The 24,922-nt window shown below is 42.3% G+C and overlaps 1 protein-coding gene across 1 annotated transcript; it reads left to right on the top strand.

Moving 5' to 3' along the window:
* The first annotated feature begins 377 nt into the window (after positions 1 to 377).
* Positions 378 to 18,216, top strand: LOC135540225 (leucine-rich repeat-containing protein 75B-like). Its single transcript, XM_064966726.1, has 4 exons — positions 378 to 984; positions 6,129 to 6,257; positions 7,129 to 7,244; positions 15,756 to 18,216. Exons 1-4 carry the CDS (start codon positions 700 to 702, stop codon positions 16,345 to 16,347), a joined length of 1,122 nt encoding a protein of 373 aa, XP_064822798.1. The 5' UTR covers positions 378 to 699; the 3' UTR covers positions 16,348 to 18,216.
* Positions 18,217 to 24,922: the final 6,706 nt, after the last annotated feature.

Below are 24,922 nucleotides of genomic sequence, written 5' to 3'. Positions count from 1 at the left end.
GTGTTGTGTAGTGGCTTTGCTGGCATGAATCCCACAATTTTTGTGTTTGTCCAACCAAGATTTACATGCTAAAATAGCCAACGCAAACAACCATCCATGTGATTGCTGTAAAATGTTGTATAGAAATACAGTTCAGTGTCACAGTAAATTAAGGTTGTAAAGTTATCGACACACTTACAATAGGTGTGCAATAATACATGCTGTGTACTCTGCTGCCCTGCCCTGCCCTGCAGTAAACCTTTCTAAATTGAAATTGAGAAGGGCTTGTCGTAACTTCGTGCAGCGTGCAATGCCACAAGAGGGCTCTGATTGGTTATGCGCGCCACGAGTCTGGTGTCTACTGTGCAACACAACACAAACCTAAACAGCAGCGTAAAGGGACAGGCAGGGAATGACAAGAAGAGCATCCACCGCCTGACCAAGCTGGCACACGTAGACCATCAGAGATCCAAACATAAACAGAGCATTCGTCTGTCCTCGTAAATGTGTCATGCGCGCAACAGACAGTCATTAAATATCCGGTAAATCAGAAATATTGTTCTGTTGCTCTCTGTATTGGAGGTTGTCGTCTGACAACGACAATACAGACTACAGATAATATATGGGCTATTGAACTAAGTCATATTTATATTTCTAGATATGAATGTCGTGCAATTATGCAATTGTAAAATAGGCTACTGTTGATATAAATACTGAAATATGGGTTCTAGATTAAGCAGACAGAGTAGTCTGGACAATGAGAATTTTACGAAAATGCGTCGCAAGCATCTTGACAGCACTGGAGAAAGCGACAGAGGTGGAAGTCGAGGCAGCGGCGACTTTCTTTTTACAATGATTCTGAAATCAGACAAACTGCCGGGGATGCTGCGAAGGTCCAACCACAGTCCCTACGTGAGGCGAGTGGCATGGATCCGAGACATACAAAAGCTGCTCCGTGATCGCAGGATAGATCAGGCAACCGACGTGCTCAAACTATTGAGGAAGGTAAGGACACACTACAGTATCTACATACATTTAATTGGAATTATTGCACACGAATTAAGCATGATTGCGCACAGTAAGCTGACGTCGCCTGCATAAATCTGCTGTCATGACAAATAGCTGTCATCACTCGTGTGCGCTGCTGATCATCATCATGTGTTTGGTCAATCCCATCCTAACAATTTTGATTTTAATATTTCAAACATATACATTGCCCCATATGTAGCGAGCATAATTTAGACTGTCGTGGATGAGTCAAAATATTACACATTTTGTAGGCGCGCTACATTATTTCACCTCCATTTTAAGTACCTGCCAACACAGTGCCACAGGTGTTCCTCCTATTGACCCGTTATGGAAGGAGGTGTTTGTAAACTATTAGGCCCGCCCACCATTCTCACTGTCTGCTCTGGCATCTGGTCATTTCCTTGGCACCGCTATAAACCATAGTATGCAGGTGCTGCTGCTATTTCAAATAACTATCACAGTTACTATTCACAATATGATATACATAGCATATTGCACAGATTTGTCTGAGTGCATGCCCTTTTTCAGATTTTCTAATAATAGCAGAAACAGGATGCCATACCAGTTTAGAGTGACTCTGCCATATATAGAGTGAATCTGGCATATATTCTCATGAATAGGCAATGCTAAGTGCAACAGCAGTGGTGTCAGATGGGACTGTGTCACTGTCTGTAGAAGTGTTTTTTTTATTGACAAAATGTTCCTATTTCTCTACATTATCTTGTGCCATTCCACACATGTAATGATAATGTAATATGCTTAGTATTGACATTTGTAGGAAAACCAGATTTTTACCAATTAAATTAAATCCTATTTTGTTTGTGTTTCGTCCTTAAATGTCTGATAATAAGGTTAGTTCATTTGCCACTGCATCTTGCTGCCAGACCATTCTCTGTAATGGACCTCGGCAGTTATAGCAGGAGAATGAACAGTCTATGGTTCCAGAAATACAGAAAATCACATCATTTACATATGGATCAATTCAAGTTCTGCCTCAGCTATACAGGAGCTATTTATATGTAAATGCACATAGCTCAAATATAGTAGGTAGCATTGACATAGTATTTGTATACATTTAATTGGACCATCAAATTGGTAATGATTGCTACAGGACATGCTTAGTCATGGTTAGTAGCACACTAAGACAGAGGAATGCATGATGGCTTGGTAATTCCCAAGCAGAAACCATTGTGTCAAGTTTGGATTTGCCCTATTTATTCGCAATCTGCGCATCATGTTTCTAAGGTATGATCAACATTTCAAAACATGTTATCAGCTGAAAATAGTCATTTCTATAACAATACCGAGGGCATGACAATAAGACTGTTGATGCTCTGTAACAGTATCTGTGATAGACCTGTTTTTTTAGCTCAAGTGTAAGCCCCTCTCTCTATCAGACGTTGTCCAATCTGTAGTTAATTACGCTGAGGACTTGACAGAGGAGAGCGTAGAAGATCCTTAATCAAGGCACAGAGATAACCCAGGGGGCCAAAACGGCATGACAGCCACATCACAGGGGACCCTGTTTTGATTGAATACGCCTCACATTATCAGCATTCAGGCTGTTGCAAATGGAGACGGGTCTCAAAAATTACATTCTGGTTTGTAACTTAATTAAAAGAGGTGATCCATCATCCACTGTAGAGTTAACAGGCGTGCTATGGTTAGGTTAGAGGTACTGTAACAACTGAATGAACATGTACGTGTATAGGCAACTGAGTTCATCATGTTGCATGTGCAGTAAAGTGGTAAAGTCTATTCTTCACAACATCCCATTTAAAAAGACTCCTTGTTACTTCAGACCTGGTGTGGTTACGTCTGTATTGATCATGTTTTAATGCCTCTGAGATGATCAGATGTGGGCCACAAGGACAAAGAAAACAGAAGGGAATTATTTTTAGACCTGTCTTCTCGAATAAAGAGAAGGAGAATCTCGCTCGTTTTGTGTCCCGATTGTGTTTACTGTTGCTCTTGTTAAAAGGGAAGTCAGTAATGTGTTGCTGCCGGCTTCCCACTCAAACTGTCCTTTGCAATCCAGGCCTTTTGTTGTGTGTGTGTGTGTGTCCATCCTCCCTGTCTCTCATATCTCGCTGTATGTGCACGTCCATCTCTACCCCTCACATACGTAGGCTAATTAGGCCTTTGTAGAACTGAGGCGCATGACAGCTATCTTATTCAGCCTGTGAAAATTGTCATTTTCTGTTCCATTTCTTCTCTCCTTACTTAAATCTTAATTCACGCCTTAAAAGGTGTATGAAAATCTTTTAATCCAGTTAGCTCTGATTTGTAGCTTGTTACGGGCAGCATTCTCACTCAAATGCCTTTAACTTTACCTGTCATGTAGCAACTCTTTCGTGTAAGTCTGCCCTAAAAGAAATTGCCTGCACCATTCATGGATAAGTTGTTTTTAGACTAATGTTTAGAATGTATTGCACAATGGCAGGCCTAAACAAAAGGCTTCATTAAACATCAAAAGAAGAAGCAAATGCTCATCCATCATTGAATGTTTATTGAACTCTCATATACTGCAGGATTTATCATAAGGACACCAGTTAGTGCTAAAGTTAGAGATACAGGGTGTGCAATACTGTGGTACGCTAAAGCTCTTTGCAACTCCAAATCACTGAGGTGTGGGTGGATATCCCAAAAGAAATGCTTCTGCCTGGAGCAAGGCACATTAAGCACATTACAGTATTCAGGTAGAGCTCTCTTCAGATGAAAGCCTTCGCCCCCTTAAATTCATATTTTTTTAACAAAAACATAAAAACGTGCTTATCTGTGTCCAATCTACAGTAGCATCAACATTATTATCTCGGGGAAGTCTCAATGTAACAGCTTTCTTCTTCCTCTTCTGAGGAGGAGTAGTTGGAAGGATCGGAGGACCAAAATGCAGCGTGGTATGTATTATGTACCATAATGTAATTTAATGAGAATGAATACAGAATACAAAAAGAACAAGAGAAACAAAATGAAAACTGAAACAGTCCCAAATGGTGCAAACACTGAAACGGAAAATAATCACCCACAAAACACAGGTGGGAAAAAGCTACCTAAGTATGATTCTCAATCAGAGACAACGAACGACACCTGCCTCTGATTGAGAACCATACCAGGCCAAACACAAAACCCAACATAGGAAAATTAACATAGACAACCCACCCAACTCACACCCTGACCATACTAAAACAAAGACATAACAAAAGAACTAAGGTCAGAACGTGACAGTACCCCCCCCCCCCCCCAAAGGTGCGGACTCCGGCCGCAAAACCTGAACCTATAGGCGAGGGTCTGGGTGGATGTCTGTCCGCAGTGGCGGCTCTGGTGCGGGACGTGGACCCCACTCCATCATAGTCATTACCCGCTTCTTAACCCGCCTCCTCTGGTGGTCCTCGCCGCCGACCTCGGACTGGGGACCCTAGCAATGGGTCCCGAATGGACGGGCGACTCCGGCAGCACCGGACCGGCGGGAGACTCTGGCAGCTCCAATGTGAAGGGCGACTCTGACAGCGACTCCGGCAGCTCCTGACTGACGGGCGGCTTTTGCAGCTCCTGACTGACGGGCGGCTCCGGCAGCTCCTGACAGACGGGCGACTCCAGCAGCTCAGGACAGACGGGCAACTCTGGCAGCTCAGGACAGACGGGCGACTCTGGCAGCTCAGGACAGACGGGCGACTCTCGCAGCTCCTGACTGACGGGCGGCTCTGGCAGCTCCTGACAGACGGGCGGCTCTGGCAGCTCCTGACAGACGGGCGACTCTGGCAGCTCAGGACAGACGGGCGACTCTGGCAGCTCAGGACAGACGGGCGACTCTGGCAGCTCAGGACAGACGGGCGACTCTGGCAGCTCAGGACAGACGGGCGACTCTGGCAGCGCTGGACAGGAGGGAGACTCTGGCAGTGCTGGACAGGCGGGAGCACCTGGAGGAAGGAGACGGAGAGACAGCCTGGTGCGTGGGGCTGCCACCGGAGGCCTGGTGCGTGGAGGAGGCACCGGATAGACCGGACCGTGGAGGCGCACTGGAGGTCTCGAGCACCGAGCCTGCACAACCCTACCTGGCTGGATACTCCCTGTCGCCAGGCCAGTGCGGCGAAGTGGAACAGACCGCACTGGGCTGTGCTGGCGAACCGGGGACACTGTGCATAGGGCTGGTGCCATGTACCCCAGCCCAAGGAGACGCACGGGAGACCAGATGCGCTGAGCCGACTTCATGGCACCTGGCTCGATGCCCACTCTATCCCGGCCGATACGAGGCGCTGCGATGTAATGCACCGGGCTATGCCTGCGCACCGGGACACCGTGCACCTCACGGCATAACACGGTGCCTGCCCGGTCCACCTCTCTCCACGGTAAGCACGGGGTGTTGGCTCAGGTCTCCTATCTGACTTAGCCACACTCCCCGTGTGCCCCCTTCTCCGTCTCCGTCCAGAATCTCCTCCCATGTCCATGAGTCCAGAGATTTCTGCTGCTGCCCGCTACCATGCTGCTTGGTCCTTGGTTGGTGAGTGATTCTGTAACGGCTTTCTTCTTCCTCTTCTGAGGAGGAGTAGTGGGAAGGATCAGAGGACCAAAATGCAGTGTGGTATGTATCCAAAATGTAATTTAATGAGAATGAATACAGAATACAAAAAGAACAAGAGAAACAAAATGAAAACCGAAACAGTCCCGAATGGTGCAAACACTGAAACGGAAAATAATCACCCACAAAACACAGGTGGGAAAAAGCTACCTAAGTATGATTCTCAATCAGAGACAATGAACAACACCTTCCTCTGATTGAGAACCATACCAGGCCAAACACAAAACCCAACATAGAAAAACGAACATAGACAACCCACCCAACTCACGCCCTGACCATACTAAAACAAAGACATAACAAAATAACTTAGGTCAGAACGTGACACTCAATACCCACTTTATACCGTATATTGTTTAATGTCATTAAAGCAGATGCGTCGATTTGATCATATTTCATTTCACAATATAGCCTATGACCAGTCGGGTGTGTCTGTGATAATGCTGCTGTCTTTACACAATTAATTGTTTTCATGAAATACAAAAAGCGATAAGTGTGGTTTTAAGGCTCTTTGAGTTATACTGTCTCTTCTTGTCTGATTTGGCAGGATCTGGGCTTGGAAGGCACATCCCTCAATGACATCTTATATAAGAATGCTGCTTTTCTCAACCTGGTGGACCCCATCTCCCATGAGTTGTTGCTCAGCCTGGCTCGTGAGATGCAGTGTCCCAAGAAGGTAAGCTCTCCACAACACTCATTTCATGGCGTATTGTCTGCTTGGCTTGGAATCAAGCTCCCAGAAATCAAGACGTCAAGAGAACGAGTCATGAATAGAATGAAATGCTGTTACAACACAGTCATTATGGGGGAAGGTCTTCCACATTGTCTTGCAACTGCTTCTCCTCGTGGTTTGGCTTCACATTGATTGGTCCTATAATAATGTCTGTGTGCTATTACCATACAGACCAACTGGATGTTGTTTACATAAAAATATTGCTAAAACAATGATAGAATAATCTCTCAGTTATGCAACATTTAGACATGATGGCAAATGATGTTGAAATGGGATGGAGATGCCGAAAGTAACCGGCTTTACATAACAGACAATGAATAGAAATAGCATCTTTATTTCCTCACCGGCCCTCCTGTTTTCCACACTGTTGCACACAGCCTTTGATTACTTTTACTTTGCTCCATCAAGGCACCTAAATTGTGTTTTGCTCAGGAATAGCTCAAGGCAACAGTCTTTATGTAGCATTCAATAACAGAACCCTGTTCCAGTTGTTTTGAACGGTCTAGAATGACAGAGATTAACAACTGTTTAAGAATAAAGGAACACTGAGCTGAAAATGTCCTTTCATGATCTAAAGCTGTATTTCAATCAATAATGCTCTGGTAGAATGTTTCTCAAAAATGTTGCCGTTACATAATGTACTGTTTTTTGCTTATACTTGCTGTGATTTGTTTATATTTTATGTGTTGTGTTTATACTTCATGTGATCTCAAAGAGTGACAACCATATTTTGAACTAAACTAAAAACAGGCTATTCTTTTGTTGTTGTTCTTGACTTTTCATTCTGTGTTTTGGGTGATTTATCGACCCCCAGAAGGACGCTGACACCATCAAGTCGACAGATAAGATCTGCAGACAGCTGATCTACCACCTGACCCCTCACTCCAAGTGGCTCAGACAGAGCATGTCCCGACGGAAGTCCCAGGCCTGGTGAGCCCCTCCATCTTGCCATAAGGCTTTCACATATTGAGCCACTGCTCCTTGAACCCTGACTCCCGAAACGGCCCAAATTTTAACACCGCCATTTTAAATGGTGCCAGTGCCACACCCAGACCTCTGACCACCACCCTAGACATCATCTAAGTGGGTTTTGAGTGGGTTTAGCTGACATTCACTAGGGCTGGGACACAGCGGCCTCTGGACTGGCAGGGCAGGACCATAGATGCAACTAGAAGTGTCAGTCATTCCTCTGTGTGGTGCTGCTGTCACCACAGCAATGAATTGTGCAATGGTTTCAGTCCTCTTTGACTCAGAACAGGCTGTCTCCATACAGACTAGAAAAGTGTCCAGTTTGGTTGGGAGGAAATAGAGGGGTTGTATAAAAACAAAATCCATTGGCACCTTAGATGAAAACAGGTTATTTATATCAACCAGTTTTCTTGTCATCATACTCCATTAATGTGAAAATCATTCATATGGAAATAGGTGGCAGATGAATTGACAAGTTCTTCTGTATCTAGGTATTTAGTAATTCTATACACGGAAAAAGCAGGATATGACTACACTTGTTCCAGCAATTGCTAATTTAACATTTTTACAGATGGATTGACAGTGGAAACAATCAATTTCCTAAATGAATAGAAAATTAGCAGAAGAGAACACGATCTGATGAGTTGTTCTCATTGTGCTTCAGTCTGAAGTAACAGCATGAAAAGACAGAGAATAACGAGTAAGTATCAAAATGATAGTAACATGAGGATCAAGTGAAACAAGACACTGATTCCAATATCTACTTGTCTTGCTGCTCAACTAATGTTCAGTTAAACTCAAGCAAGGCTTTGATGCACCTGCAGACATTGATGTCCCCCTGATTTAGGAGAGACATTAGATTGACTCACTGACAGAATCTTAGAGTGTGAGAGGACGTGTTCCCATGTTGAACTTGTAGATGAGGTGGTTATTTTCACTGATTCATTCAGCTGTCTCCATAAAACCTGCAGAGAGCGATTGTCTCACACAGTCTGAGGCAAACAGCAGGACAAACATTAGTCATCACCTCCCATTGCTTGTTATGTTCCGCTCTAGGGAAACTACACTCACCCGTATTCACTCAAATGGCACTTTCTAAGGTGTTCCCCTATTCAAAGTTAGTTGAGTTGTAGAAAATCACAAAAGAAAGGGTTTCTGCTAAAATATTCTTGAACCTAGATGTTATCTGTCAAGCTCATTTTACTTGAGTAGAACTTTTTACATTTCTCACTACTATTCTGCAATTCTTCCTTGCTGATTCAACTAGGCAAGTCAGTTAAGAACACATTCTTATTTTCAATGACGGCCTGTTCAGGGGCAGAACGACAGATTTTTACTCTGTCAGCTTGGGGAATTGAACTTGCAACCTTTTGGTTACTAGTCCAACGCTCTAACCACTAGGCTACCCTGCTGCCCTGTGATAGGAGTTACTGCACAAGCAGTCACAAATCGAATGCTATGCAATTCACACAGATAGGCAGCTATACCACCCTGCTAAACAAATGCATAATAGCTACCAACTATAAAGTCTCATCACAATACATCTAACTGCTATAAATACATCCACAGATCTTTCATGGCATATTCTGTTTAAAATGAGGTTTTTCTCTCCTGGCTAATTTGCAAATTCCTCTTCATAGGTTTAGACATACTCTTTATTTATCATATATGCATAGTCACTTTATCTATACATGCATGTACTGTACATACTACCTCAATTGGCACAACCAACCAGTGCTCCCGCACATTGGCTAACCAGGCTATCTGCATTGTGTCCCACCACCCTCCAACCCCTCTTTTATGCTACTGCTACTCTGTTCATCATATATGCATAGTCACTTTAACCATATCTACATGTACATACTACCTCAATCAGCCTGACTAACCGGTTTCTGTATGTAGCCTAGCTACTTTTATTGCCTCGCTACTGTTATAGCCTCGCTACTGTTTTTCACTGTCTTTTTACTGTTGTTTTTATTTCTTTACTTACCTATTGTTCACCTAATACCCTTTTGCACTATTGGTTAGAGCCTGTAAGTAAGCATTTCACTACAGGTCTACACCTGTTTTATTCAGCGCATGAGACAAATAAACTTTGATTTGATTTATTTGTATACTACTGTATATGAGATTAATGAGGATACAGGTTTAGTATATCTGAGGCACATCATAACATGGCGGGTCAATCCACAGGGCCCCTGTACCCACAGGAGACAGCTGAGGATTATGACAGTTGGCAACCTTGCATGGCCACTTCCTCTCTGTCTGTCTGTCACATGTTGAAATGTCAGACCTGCAGCCAGCCTGCAGTAGTGCAGCAGACACCTGGGGTGAAGAGGGGGCAATAAGGAGCGGTAACCTGACTGATCAGTCTGACTCGACATGACATTCTGCTCCTGTCCCACAGTTTTTCTGTGGCTGTGAAGGGAACTTTTACATTTTAGTCATTTAGCAGATGTTCTTATCCAGAGTGACTTACAGTGCATTCAAGATAGCTGGGTGGGACAACCACATTTCTCAGTCGTAATAAGTACCTTTTTCCTCAATAAAGTAGCTATCAGCAAAGTCAGTGCTAGTAGGGCGAAAATACAGGTGCAAGTGTTAGTTAACGAAAGGCAAGTTGTTTTGGGGGGAGGACAGCGTGTGTGTGGGGGGGGGGGGGGTGCTGTGGGATTATTTAAGATACTCTTTGAAGATGTAGGGTTTCAGATGTTTTTGGAAATGGGTAGGGACTCTACTGTCCTAGAATTAAGGGGGAGCTCATACAGCAGAGTCCAGGCTGAGCAGGAGTTGCCCTCTCGTAGGGTGGGAGAGCCCAGAGACCAGAGGTGGCAGAACAGAGTACTCGGGTTGGGGTGTAGGGTTTGAGCAGTGCCTAAAGGTAGGGAGGGGCAGTTCCTTTTGCTTCTCATAGGCAAGTACCATGGTCTTGTAGTGGATGTGAACTTTGACTGGAAGCCAGTGGAGTGTGCAGAGGAGCAGGGTTACATGGGAGAACTTGGAAAGGTTGAACACCAGGCGGGGAGCCCAGCCAACAGTGTCTTGCAGTAGTCCAGACAGGAGATGAACAGATGAATAATAGAGAGTGGTGCTTTAAACATTAATGACTTTGCAAAAACAAAATTATGTGAGCTGTGCAGTAGCCCAAGGGAGATATGTGGAGAAAATGGTCTCCTTGAAGAAATTATTCTCAACTATAGTGTATAGCAGGATTACTTTTTCATCGCAATCTGTCTCTGTAGGGGCTCTTCATTTTGACAGTCAATATATTTAGCAGATTAACATGTCCAGGTAATTAAAAACAGTACTTTTGTATTTTTTCAACAATGAGCCTTCTAATTTACAGTGACTCTCAGACCCTCATAAGAAATTCCTCTGGATTTAATGGCCACAATATTGATTCCTTTAAAAAGGCCATAAATGAGAGAGAGACTCTTTATTCAGGGACTGAGACATTTATTTTCTTGTTCCCAAAGCACAGAAATGATGTGTCTGAGGAGCAGGGAATGCGCAGATTATGTTTATGTTGCTCATCATCACACATGCTTCCACAGTACATCATGTATACACTATACTGTGCAGTATAAAGCCTGGTGTGAATAAATGTCAATACGTTATAGCATCTCTCTATATGAAAAATGCCCTTTTTCAACATTTTGTTAAGGATCGGACCCTTTTGTTAATTTTCGCCTAAAATCTAACTGTCTGGACCTGAATCAAGGATATGCATATTCTTGATACCATTTGAAAGGAAATGCTTTGAAGTTTTTGGAAATGTGAAATTAATGTGGGAGAATATAACACATTCGATCTGGTAAGAGATATTCCATCATCTTTGAAATGCAAGTGAAAGGCCATAATGTATTATTCCAGCACGGGTGAAATTAAAATTTTGGCCACTAGATGGCAGCAGTGTATGTGCAAAGTTTTACGCTTCGAATATACACCGACAGCGTCGTTGCATTTTGGTACACCAGAATTACATTCATTTCCAATGAATCGCTGTGTTTGCCTTGCAGCATTGCGTTGCAGAGGTGTGGTGCGTACGTTCGATGTGGTCCATACGTTGGATTTATCGAACGTATGCGTCAACCTGTGTGTAGATGGCTTGACAGAATTGGTAGCAGAAAGTGAAAAAAAAATTGTTGCATACTTATCCAGATGATGATGCATACTATTTTGTGAAATTACGCTGTCGGTGTGTTCAAAGCGTGAGACTGATTCAATGAACCATTGCGTTTCTGTTCAAAATGTTGTATCAAGACTGCCCAAATGTGCCTAATTGGTTTATTAATACATTTTTGCATTCTCCTCAAACAATAGCAGGGTATTCTTTCACTGTAATAGCTACTGTAAATTGGACAGTGCAGTTAGATTAAGAAGAATTTAAGATTTCTGCCCATATCAAATGTGTCTATATCCTGGGAAATGTTCTTGTTACTTACAACCTCATGCTAATCACATTAACCTATGTTAGCTCAACCGTTCCGTGGGGGGACACCGATCCTGTAGAGCAGTGGTTCTCAATCCTGGTCCTGAGGCCCAAAGGGGTGCACATTATTGTTTTTGCCCGAGCACTACACAGCTGATTCAAATGATCAACTCATCAAAAGACTTTGATGATTTGAATCAGGTGTCTAGTGCTAGGGCAAAAACGAAAATGTGCCCCCCTTTGGATCCCCAGGACCATGATTGAGAACCACTGCTGTAGAGGTTTTAAGTTACAGCCTTAATCTAAAATGGATTAAATAAAAATAAAAATAATAATAACATTAAAAAAGAATCCTTATCAATCCACTCACAATACCCCATAATGACAAACCAAAAACAGCTTTTTTGAAATGTTTGCAAATGTATTAAAAATAAAAAACAGAAATCCTTTATTTACATAAGTATTCAGGCCCTTTGCTATGAGACTCGAAATTGAGATGTTTCTACAACTTGATTGGAGTCCACCTGTGGTAAATTCAATTGATTGGACATGATTTGGAAAGGTACACCCTGTCTATATAAGGTCCCACAGTTGACAGTGCATGTCAGAGCAAAACAACAAGCTATGAGGTCAAAGGAATTGTCCGTAGAGCTCAGAGACAGGAATGTATCGAGACACAGATCTGGGCAAGGGTACCAAAACATTTTTGCAGAATTGACGGTCCCCAAGAACACAGTGGCCTCCATCATTCTTAAATGGAAGAAGTTTGGAACCACCAAGACTCTCCCTAGAGCTGGCCGCCTGGCCAAACTGAGCAATCGGGGGAGAAGGGCCTTGGTCAAAGAGGTGACCAAGAACCCAATGGTTACTCTGACAGAGCTCCATGGTGGTGGCAGCATCATTCTTTGGGGATGTTTTGCAGCAGCAGGGACTGAGGGACTAGTCAGGATTGAGGGAAAGATGAACAGAGCAAAGTACAGAAAGATACTTGATAAAACTGCTCCAGAGTGCTCAGAACCTCAGACTGGGGGGTGAAGGTTCACCTTCCAACAGGACAACGACCCTAAGCCCACAGCCAAGACAACGCAGGAGTGGCTTCGGGACAATGACCTTGAGTGGCCCAGGCAGAGCCCGGACTTGAACCCGATCTAAAATTTCTGGAGAGACCTGAAAATTGCTGTGCAGTGATGCTCCCCATCCAACCTAACAGAGCTTGAGAGGATCTGCAGAGAAGAATAGGAGAAACTCCCCAAATACAGGTGTGCCAAGCTTGTAGCGTCATACCCAAGAAGTCTCGAGCCTGTAATCACTGCCAAAGGTGCTTCAGCAAAGTACTGAGTAAAGGGTCTGAATACTTATGTAAATATGATATTTCCATATTTTTTAAATGTTTTATACATTTGCAAAATGTTCAAAAAAACTTTTTGTTGATTTATGATTATGGGGTATTGTGTGTAGATTGATGAGGGGAGAAAACAATGTAATACATTTAGAATAAGGCTGTAACGCAACAAAATGTGGAAAAAGTCAAGGGGTCTGAATAATTTCTGAATGCAGTGTACAATTGTATTGTGATTGTATGAAGCAGAACAGTCCATTAGATCAATGGGCTCTCTTCCTTATTGCTCAGAATGAGCCATTGCCATGCTATTCCAATTCCTGAAAGTCAGCACTAAAGCAACATCAAGGTGCAATGCCTTTAATACAAATCTAAGCGTCTGTGGACACCAAGATCACACAAATGTCATCTTTCAAAAGGCATGAAGATTTTTCTCTGATAGGCTCATGATGTGATGTCATGCACTGAAACAGATATCCAGCCTTAAGGTTTTGCTTCTCAGTCACATGTTGAATGTATTCAATTTCCACATCACATCAAATGGAACCCACACCTGCCTTTCACAGAGAAGTTGTTCTGTCCACTGAAGCAACACAACTTACATGCTGACCAGACCAGACACGTTGCTTGCGCGAACGTTGCAAAATTAATGTACACATACATGTTATTCAATCATTGCACACACACTGCTCGCGAGCGTCTGCGTGGCCAGGCACTGAAATAGAATCTGAAATAGAATCTATTTGTGATGCTCAACACGCTGCAAGTCCGTCCTCTCCCATCTTCTCATTGGTTTTTAGTTTGGGGTCACTTAGAAATGTCCTTGTTTTTGAAAGAAAAGCAAATTTTTTGTCCATTAAAATAACATCAAATTGATCAGAAATACAGTGTAGACTTTGTTACTGTTGTAAATGACTATTGTAGCCTGAAACAGCAGATTGTTTTATGGAATATCTACATAGGCGTACAGAGGCCCATTATTAGCAACCATCACTCTTGTGTTCCAATGGCACATTGTGTTAGCTAATCAATTATGTTAGCACAGCTGAAAACTGTTGTGCTAATAAAGAAGCACTAAAACTGGCCTTCTTTAGACAAGGTGAGTATCTGGAGCGTCAGCATTTGTGGATTCGATTACAGGCTCAAAATGGCCAGAAACAAAGAACTTTCTTCTGAAACTCATCAGTCTATTTTTGTTCTGAGAAATGAAGACTGGGGTCACTTAGAAGTTGATTGCCAACCACCATGTAAAGTCCAAAGAAGAAAAGCCATATGAAGTCCAAAGAAGCCTGAAGGAAGGCGAGATGAGGAGAAACAAATTCGGTTTACCGTTTCATCTGTGGATTAATTGTCAGAGTAGAGGACCTTGTGCATTTCAGGTAAAATAACAACCCAATGTTGTCATCTGTGCTCCCTCTCTGGCCTCTAGGTCACCAGGTTGCTCGTTCTGGCGCACACCTGTCACCATCATTATGCGCATCACGCATTATGACAGTCGCCTGATCTCCATCACCTCCTTGATTACCTGCCCTATATATGTCACTCCCGTTGGTTCCTTCCCCAGGCGTCATTGTTTCTGTGTCATGTCTGTGCGTTGTTTGTGTTTTCTTGTTTTGTATTATGTTACATTTATTTATTAAAACACTCACTCCCTGAACTTGCTTCCAGCGTGCTCGTTAAAAATGTGTATATACCAGGACAAATTAGCTAGCTAGCTAAATTGCCATAAAAGTTTAATGCTTTTTGACATGTCCCCAAATTAATATAATTGGTTCAGAGTTTGTTTTTATATTTTAACCTGCTTGTCCTGATTGCTTCTGGTGTGGGTGGACAAAATCAACTTGCGCGCGATAGTGGACGCACGCGCTTGTCCGGTTTGGTCAGCATGTTACGCTATCAAATGCATTTTCTACACTGGTAAAAACATTCCATGTTTTCTCTTTGATGGCTTACAAAAGTGTTAAATATTTTTATCAATCAAATATTTCTGCCACCCTCTCCTGTTGCCACAATCTCAAATCTATAACTAATTTTTCTGCCGTTTGTCTGTCTAGATATTTTCTTGTTTCAGTCATTAAAACAGGTTGGTTTGGCTTTCAAATGAAGTGTCATATAATCAGATGGTGAGTGTTTTTGGCTCTTGGTAATAAGGAAGTCAATGCTTTTCATTCTCTGAATGAGGAGCTTGGATGTTTCGGATGTTTTGGCCCATCACTGTGTACACTGCTAAATCCTCATGCTGCAGAATCTAGCAGCCTTCCTCTCCAAGCGTGCCCAACCCCCCTCCTTTACACATCATGGGAAACACAATATGACACAAGGGCCATGTTCCCTGCTTACACACTTAGATGATACAGTTAAGACCAAAATGTCAGTACTCAGCCCCTCTATTTCCCTCATTCATTAAAAAAAGGTGCTATCTAAAACCTAAAAGGGTTCTTAGGCTGTCTCTGTAGGAGAACCCTTTGAACAACCCTTTTTGGTTCCAGGTAGAGCTCTTTGGGTTCCATGTAGAACCATTTCCACAGAGGCTTACACCTGGACCCAAAAATGGTTATCCTATGGAGACAGCCAAATAACCCTTTTGGAACCCTTTTTTCTAAGAGTGTGAGCTCTGAGATATCTTAACTGAGCGTTTGTAATTTCATATCCAAGAATGTCTCAAATAATGGTCAATATCCAACACTTTTTTTCTTTACAGTCTCAAGACAACCCTGCAGAGAAAAGTATCCACTGACACAGTTGACTTGTCTGGCATACCCCTCTCCAGTCGAGATGTTCGCCACGTGGCCTTCTACCTTCAGAACAGTGGAGATGCAGTGGTGGCTGTGGATATCAGCTTCACTGAGCTCCAAGATGAGAACCTCCGTGTCCTGCTACCGGTCCTGGGGTCTCTGCCCAAACTCAACACCCTGGCCCTCAACGGCAACCGGCTGACCCTGGCCATAGTCAAAGACTTGACTGAGATCCTGAAAGACCCAAAGAAGTTCTCCAGCCTGGCTTGGATTGATCTGGGCAACAACTTTGACATTTTCACCATGCCCCAGCCCCTGTTAGTGGCCCTGCGACGCCGCTGCAGCCTGAAGAGCAGCTTGCCCACCATCTATGAGTACACAGAGGGCCAACCCTACTGCTACCACATGGAGACCTCCATTGAGGAACCCAGCCACTACGAGGAGGAGGAGGAGGCAGGGGAAGAGGAGGGGGAGGAAGATGAAGACGAGCTGGAGCCATGGGCTATAGGGGGGAAAAAGATTTCAAAGGACTTCACACTACACTACTGTGAGAGGTGATGAGTTGAAGTCCCCTGGCTCGGTTCAGCTGTGTTTGAAAGGCCTTCCCACAGCTTCAAGTTCCTACCTTTCCCATGTTGCCCTTTACACCATGAGCCCAGTCACCCATTGTGGCACGAGGGATGTTTAATGCCACACATTCCAGGGACCATCATTCCAACACAGCCACCAAATAATCTCTCACCGTCTATGAGTTAACCCACACAAGACCACTGCAGTAACTGATTATGTTGGTGACTTACTGTGTTGGTGGATGGTGCTCCTGGGAACGAGGTGCGGTTTCATTGGAGGTGGGCTAGAAGAATTTAGGAAAAGGTGCTCTCTCTCTCGCCCTCTTAAAGTAGCAGCTGTGGAGCAAATCACAAGGACTTCAGATCAGACGGCTTGACGGAGGAGCGGCATAACGCTGGTGGTCTAATGAGCTGCTATTGGTTTGGAAGCAGTAGGTCCCAACCAGGTTCTCTACCAGGACTGTCACTGAGACTATCCCTGGCAGGCAGGGCCTAGCTCCACATTGTGTGTTCTCTGTTAATCTCTCAACAAAGGCTATGAAACAAGTTCAACAGACTATACAGCCGACGAACCGTCACGTGATTCTGGCAAAACTGCTAAGTCAAGACTTTTTGCTCCCCCCCCCTTTCGAAATGTCCACTTGTGAATACCTACGTAGATGTAAATGATGACACAAAACAGGGCTCTGTTGTGTTTCCACAGGCTATTTTAGTGCACTGCTAGTGAATAAAGCCATCTTAGAAGACAACAGGTAGGACTCAACAATAGACTGATTGTTTGCTGTTGCCAAAACTCTGAGATTCAACACTGTATTTTGCTGTTTTAGTCATTATCATTTTAGAACACATATGGGATGAATGACAGTGCAGCCAAGCCCCAAGGGTGGACTCATTCATCTCTTTTTAGTGAGGAATGTACCAAATTGAATCACATACTGACACCCTTTGTACTAATATGTCGTTATTAACATTTATATGTGCGTTTGTTTATATGTGTGTTTGTTTATTGTGGGAGAAACATGACTGTTACATATCAGTTGTAGGCTATTACCAGGACTGATAATCAGCGGGGTGGGCTGAGTGTAGTGCTGGATAGTGGTGGTCTATGAAATAGCACATAATAGTTCAGTTGGGTTTACCAACTGCAGCTGAGCTCCATGCTGTATTGCACTTCAAGAAATGTGAGAAATGGATTTGACTTCAGATCCATTTCATTCTCTCATTGATGCATAAAGCTTTTTACCAATTCATCCTATTATCAATATTGATTTTTCACAATGATATTTCTGAAGCTTAACCACACTGACACCATAATATACATAAAGGTCATTCAGCAAGCTGCTATTAATAGAGTCAATGCATTAACAATAATTGAATAACTGGATGTAATATACTGGTATCATCTGATTGAATATGTGTGAGGGTGTTTAATGTGTGTTTGCTGTTGTATAATGTCTGATTACTGTTGTAACTGTTTGTATTATTTATCGTAGTTATTTCATTGTGAAAATGAGCACTCTAACCTCTGCTGGAACAATGAGGGGACACACAAGGGCAAGGTATTAATAAACGAATGACATACCGCAAGCAACAAATGTTCCCCATTTCACTGACATTAAATGTACACTGAAATGTAGCACAGGAAATCACTTTTCATGTACAATATGTGTATGTTTAAAAAATATCAAAGGTGTTGTAATGGTTTTATGGGACTATGATAGGAAAATATTTTGCTCACACTGTATACGTTAGCATTGTGTGTCATTGTTATACTATTTGTCAACTCTGGGTCATTGTATCTGTATGTGGTGCCATACTTAGAATGACATTTTACTGCCAATAAAAACAGTGACTCTAAGCAACTGTTTGCAGGATGAAGTGTAACAGAAAGAGAAGAGTAAGATTGGCATAAGGGTCACAAGAGGCCGAGTTAAGTTTAATTTCTATGTTAAAGTCATGATTGACTTAATAATGACACTGCTAGCAACAAATGTGATGAGTTAATTGTTTGTCTCTTTGGGTTGTTTTGACTCGTCTGCTGCTGTCATTGGCACAAACAGCAGGAGGAAGTGTAGAAGTGTCTATAAACAACAAAGCAGCTATGCAGACTTGAGAGGTGATTGATGTGGGTGGCTAGGCTAGAGTTTTCGGGGTTGGGGGGGTACTGTGTGTCTGTGTGCCAGTGGAGTGGTTTGTCTGCGTTGTTGCATCCCATTAGTAAAAACCTTAAGCTCCCATCATGCACCAGGGCAACACAGGGGCAGGGATAGGGTGGCAGTTACAAGGTCTTGTCCCTGGTCCTCTCCTCCCCGGCCTTTTGTTCCTGCCGCCACAGATGGTAATGTGGCATTTCCACCAGGTGGCTCCCATAAGGTCACAGCACAGTGTGACTGTCACACCTCCCAGGTCGCAAATGCCATGTTCTATCTAGGTCAGACATACACACTGTAACAGTCAAGGATTGCCCACTCCACATCTTGTAGATTGGGTCTTGCTTACATAGCAAGTCAAACATCATACATGTGAAAGTCTTAGTTCGCTTGTTTGCGAATATTTTAAGACATGAGCAGATTTGCTGTATCTACTATGTTCACAGAGCTCATGACTAAAGGCTTCCTCTGTATTATTTTAAAAGGGAATCACAAAATGTATTTAAAGGTCGTAAAATACATCGCAAAATGTGTGCTCAATTTTATACACCTGTCAGCAACAGGTGTGACTGAAATAGCCAAATCCACTAATTTGAAGGGGTGTCCACATACTATATAGTGTATATTCACAATGATGATTTACAATTGCCATCGAAGTCCCTTCAATCTTACAGCGATGCCATTTATCTATTGTTTACTTCAATTACTACTCTAATGACTTCCGGACCAGCAATGATAATCATACCAAAAGATCTATTAGAATGAATTCTGATTAATTTACAGTATTAAAGTAAACATATTTTGTATCAACAGCACTTGCTCTAATCAGACACTCAAAACAGAAACAAAAGAGGCTTCTCATCTTTAGAAAAATTGATACAGGAAAGAGCATTGTATCTGCAATGAGTCATTTACTGATCCCATTATCTTGCTCCATCCCCTGTATACTCCAGCACCCTGGAAAAAAGGAAAAGCGCAAGAAACCAAACAGATAGACAGCTCCTAATACAATCTGGTACAGAGCAGCGGAAATACCCAGCAGATCTCAATAGGGATGAGCTATGCTTATGAAACATGCCCAGCTGACTGACTAGCCCTGTTTATACCTGGTTCTACATGCGTCTTTTGTCCTGATCATTCGGATTGTGCTCACATTTTTAGACAGGTGTAGACAATTAAAAGATGCATTGTGAACTGATTTTGATCAGATATTATAACTTTAAACGGGCAAGATCAGGACAAGATCAGTACAAAGGATGCATGTTAGCGGCAGGTATAAACGGGGCTACTGATTCCTCACAGAGTGTTTCATTTGTAAAAAATTAAGGCCCAATAACAACACAACAGCTCTCCGTTTCTAACAACTGGAGCAGACCAGCTCTTCCCTCTGCACCCTCAGGCATACAGAGTACCAGGTCGATGCTTTCAGGACTGTTCTGTTCAGGGCTTCAACAGTAGGATGCTCTTATAATATTTGACACTTGATATTAACATTCTGTGTAACCTCAACATCTGTCCATCATTTACAAGTTCATAGACTGCAGCTAATATAATACCCCTCCCATGACAAATCAGATATTACATACAGTATGCCTATCCAACAGTGGTCTGTATTTAAGGGTCAGTGACTGTTTTCATAAGGTGTGAGGAAAATTTTCTGTTAAGCCCTACTAATACTTGTGTACTAAAATATCCTTATTTAAGCCTAGGCATTGTGCTTGAGATAGTTTCTTTAACTAACTCATATAAGCTAAGTAACAAAGGTAAAGATAATTAAGATATCTTATCTGCAGAATATGCTTATATGATTGAACTGTTGAAACTCTTGTTATTCGAATGTCTCCTTTTGGGCTCTGGTGTTGGCAGCTGTACTTCCTCCCTCAAATGGGCCTCAGTCACATTGGATCCAGAGAGGGGAGTAGTCATGCTTATCTATCACATGTCGCTGTTGCTATGCAGAATATCAGCAGGGAGTATGGCAAAGAAAGTCAGAAGGAAAAATAGTTTACATATGTGACCTGTGTGTCTTCATTGCAAACCATGTGAAGGGATGGCGTGAGTAATGGAGAACCAATCACTTGTCTCCACAGTGTTTGTGGGTCAGTCACCTCCTAGGGGGAGATTGTTCTCTCCCCTAGTTCAAGGTGGAAACTAAGTGACAACAAATGTCCTAAGTTCTTAGTACTGAACAAAACAAGTTATTTGTATTTGGGGCTCAAGGTCTGGCACGGGATGTGTGGGGTTAGTGTTTGGAACCATTGTAAATCATATCTGAAGTTGCACCTATCCTGACCTACCCTGAGATGGTGTGTGTGTGTGTACAGTATATAATCCAGAAGCTAACTCCATTAAGGGGGCTCTCACTCCACCACCTATGGGGATGGGGCGACCAGCCTCCCTGTTACAAGTATTTTAATAAAAGTAATACCTTGATTGATTATTAATTAAGCCGCTCCTCATTATTGATTAAGAGTAGAATTTCCAACACATTCTTGGCGAGCTTGCCAGGAGGTGTATCGCCACCCTCTGACCGTTCCTGAGGACCTGGGTAAAACTGTGCACAGGGGGCTCCAAATTGGGACCCCAGGGAAGCCGCACTCCTGAGGAGGAGCAGACTGAGACCCGCCTAAGGATCCAAAAGGAAGAAGGGGCGGGTGGATACCACCTCCGAACATAGCATAAGGAGAGAGGTGAGATTGGTTCATTTAATCAATAGGGTCAACAAAATAATGTAAAAAAAAATGTAATGTAGAAGCTCCTGTTGAGGGTACGCTCGGAGCGAGATCTTCCTTAAGAGGGCCACAGCTGAAGTAACTAGCAGGACTGAGTAGAATTGATAAGTGTGTTTAAGTGAGGTATCCTTGGACATAGTTGTTATAAGTAGCCAGTTGTGGGATACTAAGATTCCAGATCCGTGGTACTGATTGGATCACAGTAGGATCTGATGAGGTGGTGTGGAGTGAAGGACCAGAGCACGAGTGCACTCAGCTTGGCAAAGCTCATTTACTAAAGGGTATTTGAACGAGGGACCAGAGTGCAGGTGATTCCTTGCGAGGGTATTTGACTTGGTGAAGTTAAATTTGTAATGTGTATGTAATTGATCAAATGTTTTGTTGTAAATGAGGTAAACAGGCATGCCCTGGGTTACTATTGTTAGATGGTATTGTGAGTGTTTTGTTATTGGAATTTTGGACCATGTTACATAGTTAGATATGAGACACAGGTACTCTTTAGGCAGTTTTGCATATTTAGGTAAACATAAAAGGAGTTGTACCACAGTGGTTGCAATAGGTAACATTCCCGTGCGGAGACAACATCCCGTTTCGGGACCATTGATTAGGCAATACTCTGAGGGTAATATTGGCAACCCTTTACAAGTAAACCAAGATTTTGAAATCTAAAAACAGCACTACCGGGTTTTCCTCGTCTGTCTCATTCTCCTGTGTGTTTGTGTTCCTATGTGTGTGTGCATGTGATATGTGAGTTGTGTGAGTGTAGAAATAAGTGTTCATCTGAAGTTTCTATAATAACATGTAGAAATTAGCATAATATGAGATTGGAATTTGTGATTTAAATATGGATAATAAGTTTCGATATATGGTGTTATCTTGGGGTTCCGTCCATCACTGCCCATCATAGAATATCACGGGGTAGGGGCAAGTCTATAATTCTGGAAGTGTACATTTTTGGGATTCTGCTGGGAGTGTTTGCAGAGCTGCCATGTAGCAAGGGGAAGTCGTTGGAAATGCAGTGATTCATTAATGTGAGTACCTAAGATTCTAGCGTTATATATGGATTCTGTGAAAATGTGGAAACGTGACAAATTGTATGTGAGTATAATCGATTACTAGAGATTTGATTAAGTAATAATGGAACTAAATGATAAATAATATACTAACTTGTGCACCCAGACCTATGTCGGGTGGGAAAATAGTAAATACATGTTTTTCTCTGAGTTGGTCCCCTTTTTTGGATCATTTGATAAAAGGTTGAAGCATTATATGACTGTCTAAATGCTTATGGGATTTTTTCCATCCAGGTAAAACATTGAGAGAAACTGCCCTTAAGGCCTGAAAAATGTATTTCTTTGCAGTTAAAGATGAGTTGCTATATTTATTGAATATATCCTTTTCCCGTATAGCTTCCGTCCCTCTCCTGTCCCAACCAGGGACCCTCTGCACACATCAACCACAGTCACTCACGATGCATCGTTACCCATAGCGCCACAAAAGCTGCAGCCCTTGCAGAGCAAGGGGAACAACTACTTCAGGTCTCAGAGTGAGTGTGGTCACCGACTGAAACACTATTAGCGCGCACCACTGCTAACTAGCTAGCCATTTCACATCGGCATCACATACAATTACAGTGAATTAAGATGGAATCTTGATGTAATTTATACGTCATACAATGCCAAATTAGTGTTTGCATCAAACTAATTATATTTGCGGAGTTAATGTGATGTATTAAAGTAATTTAAATATGTTGCATGAGAAAAGATCATCTGCTTTCATTACAAGGCGCAAGTTCTGGTTTTGAGTTAATGGATGCCGATTGAATTTTTTGGACTGCTATGATTGTGAATAAATCCACTTTGCGCATGTGGAAATCTCTGTGGAGAAACACTTGATCTGACTTTAAGGCTATTTTCTGGTCAATTGTGTCGGTATTATGTGCCAGATGTTAAGACTACATACAGACGGTTATAATTGGGCTATTTGCGGAATTTGATGGTCATTTCAATAGCATTGGGTCTATGTTACCGACTATTTCTGATTGTGATTTCAACTATTGCCATGTTTTTTCTTAGACGCGTTTCCAGCTTGCTTAGTTCGATTTTGATAACTCCTAGGAATTATGTCGTAATTTATATCACTGAATCAAATATTAATGATATGGTTATAAACTGAAGATATGCTTGTTAAAACATTTTTAAAGCAGGCGTTTGTTTTATAACCTGTAGCCTTATCAGAAGGGACAATTACTAAATCTTATGAATTCTAATAATAGCGGATAGGCAATTGCGATAGATCTGTGACCATGATCAAAGTTGATCATTAAATATGGGTAATTATTGCATGATGATATAAGGCTACAAAAGTAATGTATTGATGCTGTGGACAGAAAGAGGCTCTATAATTGTGAACTATTAGCTCCCATCGAAATGTAGTTTTTCCTTATGAACGGTTGCGGATGCATGTTTTTTGGAGCATTACATGTTCATTTAAAAGTCATGGACATTTAATAAGTGGGAAGCAGAGGTTGCTATTAAAAATATAGAGTAATATTGTTTGGGTGGACTGAAATGAAAACAATGCTTTCTAATGATTGGAATGGAAATATGTTATTAGGTATTGGTGGTTTTTGGATAGACAACTAATGTCATGTTTTAGTCCGCTGGGCTAAAACAGGCTATCTGTTGGGTCCGTAGTGGGACATTTGCAGCAGAGGACAGGGTTTTATAGTTTAGCTAATGTCAGGATTTGAAAATAAAAGAGAGCCGCACACTCTAAGAGCTCAGATGCAAAAATTTAATACCAACGTTTCGACAGCCAAACTGTCTTCATCAGGGTATAATCACAAACACTGCGAGATGACTCGTTGATATAGTGTCAAACGACACAGGTGTCTGTAATCATGGCCAGGAGTGGCCTAATATTATTGGTTAATAATCAAATATTAAAATGTCATACAAAGAACAGCATACAAACAAATGGATAGCATACGATCATAGATTAATTTGCCTATTCAAGTTTACAAACAATTACATTGGCAAAGTCACAATAATCACAAGAATGGCTTCAGATCAAAGTCTACGTTGAGACCGAAGAGCGCAAGGGTCTTTAAATTGAAGATCCAGGCAGCCTCTCGTTTTAACAATAAATTATCAAGGTCACCCCCTCTCCTAGGGAGGGTGACATGTTCGATACCAATATAACGCAGAGACGAAATCGAGTGGCCTGCCTCCAAGAAGTGGGCCGCAACTGGATAAGTAAAGTTTTTACACCTAATGGTGCTACGATGCTCTGAGATACCTACTTTTAATTCGCGCTTTGTTTTACCTACATAATTTTTACCACAAGGACAAGTTATAAGATAAATAACTGCCTTAGTGGAGCACGTAATAACACCTTTTATTGGGATCGATTTCCCTGTTTGTGGGTGTTTGAAGGATCTACATTTATAAGTGCCATTGCATTGAGCACAGCCATTACATTTGTAATTTCCATCCAGTAGGGGCGCAAATATACGTTGTTCATGAATATCTTGGGGTGGTAAATCAGAGTCAGAATGTCAGGATTTGGCCAGTTGTTCCGGTTTTTGCCACTAGATGCCCCCATTGGGCTTTTTGACCATTTTGTTTTCCCTTGTTCCCAGTTGTTATTTGCACCTGTGCCTCGTTTCTTGAAACTCTCG

This window comes from Oncorhynchus masou, chromosome 1, assembly GCF_036934945.1.
Source record: "Oncorhynchus masou masou isolate Uvic2021 chromosome 1, UVic_Omas_1.1, whole genome shotgun sequence".
NCBI classification, from domain to species: Eukaryota; Metazoa; Chordata; class Actinopteri; order Salmoniformes; family Salmonidae; genus Oncorhynchus; species Oncorhynchus masou.
Note: the sequence above shows the minus strand (reverse complement) of the source record. Positions and strands in the feature narration are given on the sequence as shown.

Bases quoted from the DNA above. Each gene is read 5' to 3' on its own strand.
- LOC135540225 (XM_064966726.1), top strand. From the start codon at position 700: ATGGGTTCTAGATTAAGCAGACAGAGTAGTCTGGACAATGAGAATTTT. The intron at 985-6,128 runs GTAAGGACACAC...CTGATTTGGCAG, and splicing joins TGCTCAAACTATTGAGGAAG to GATCTGGGCTTGGAAGGCAC. The intron at 6,258-7,128 runs GTAAGCTCTCCA...ATCGACCCCCAG, and splicing joins AGATGCAGTGTCCCAAGAAG to AAGGACGCTGACACCATCAA.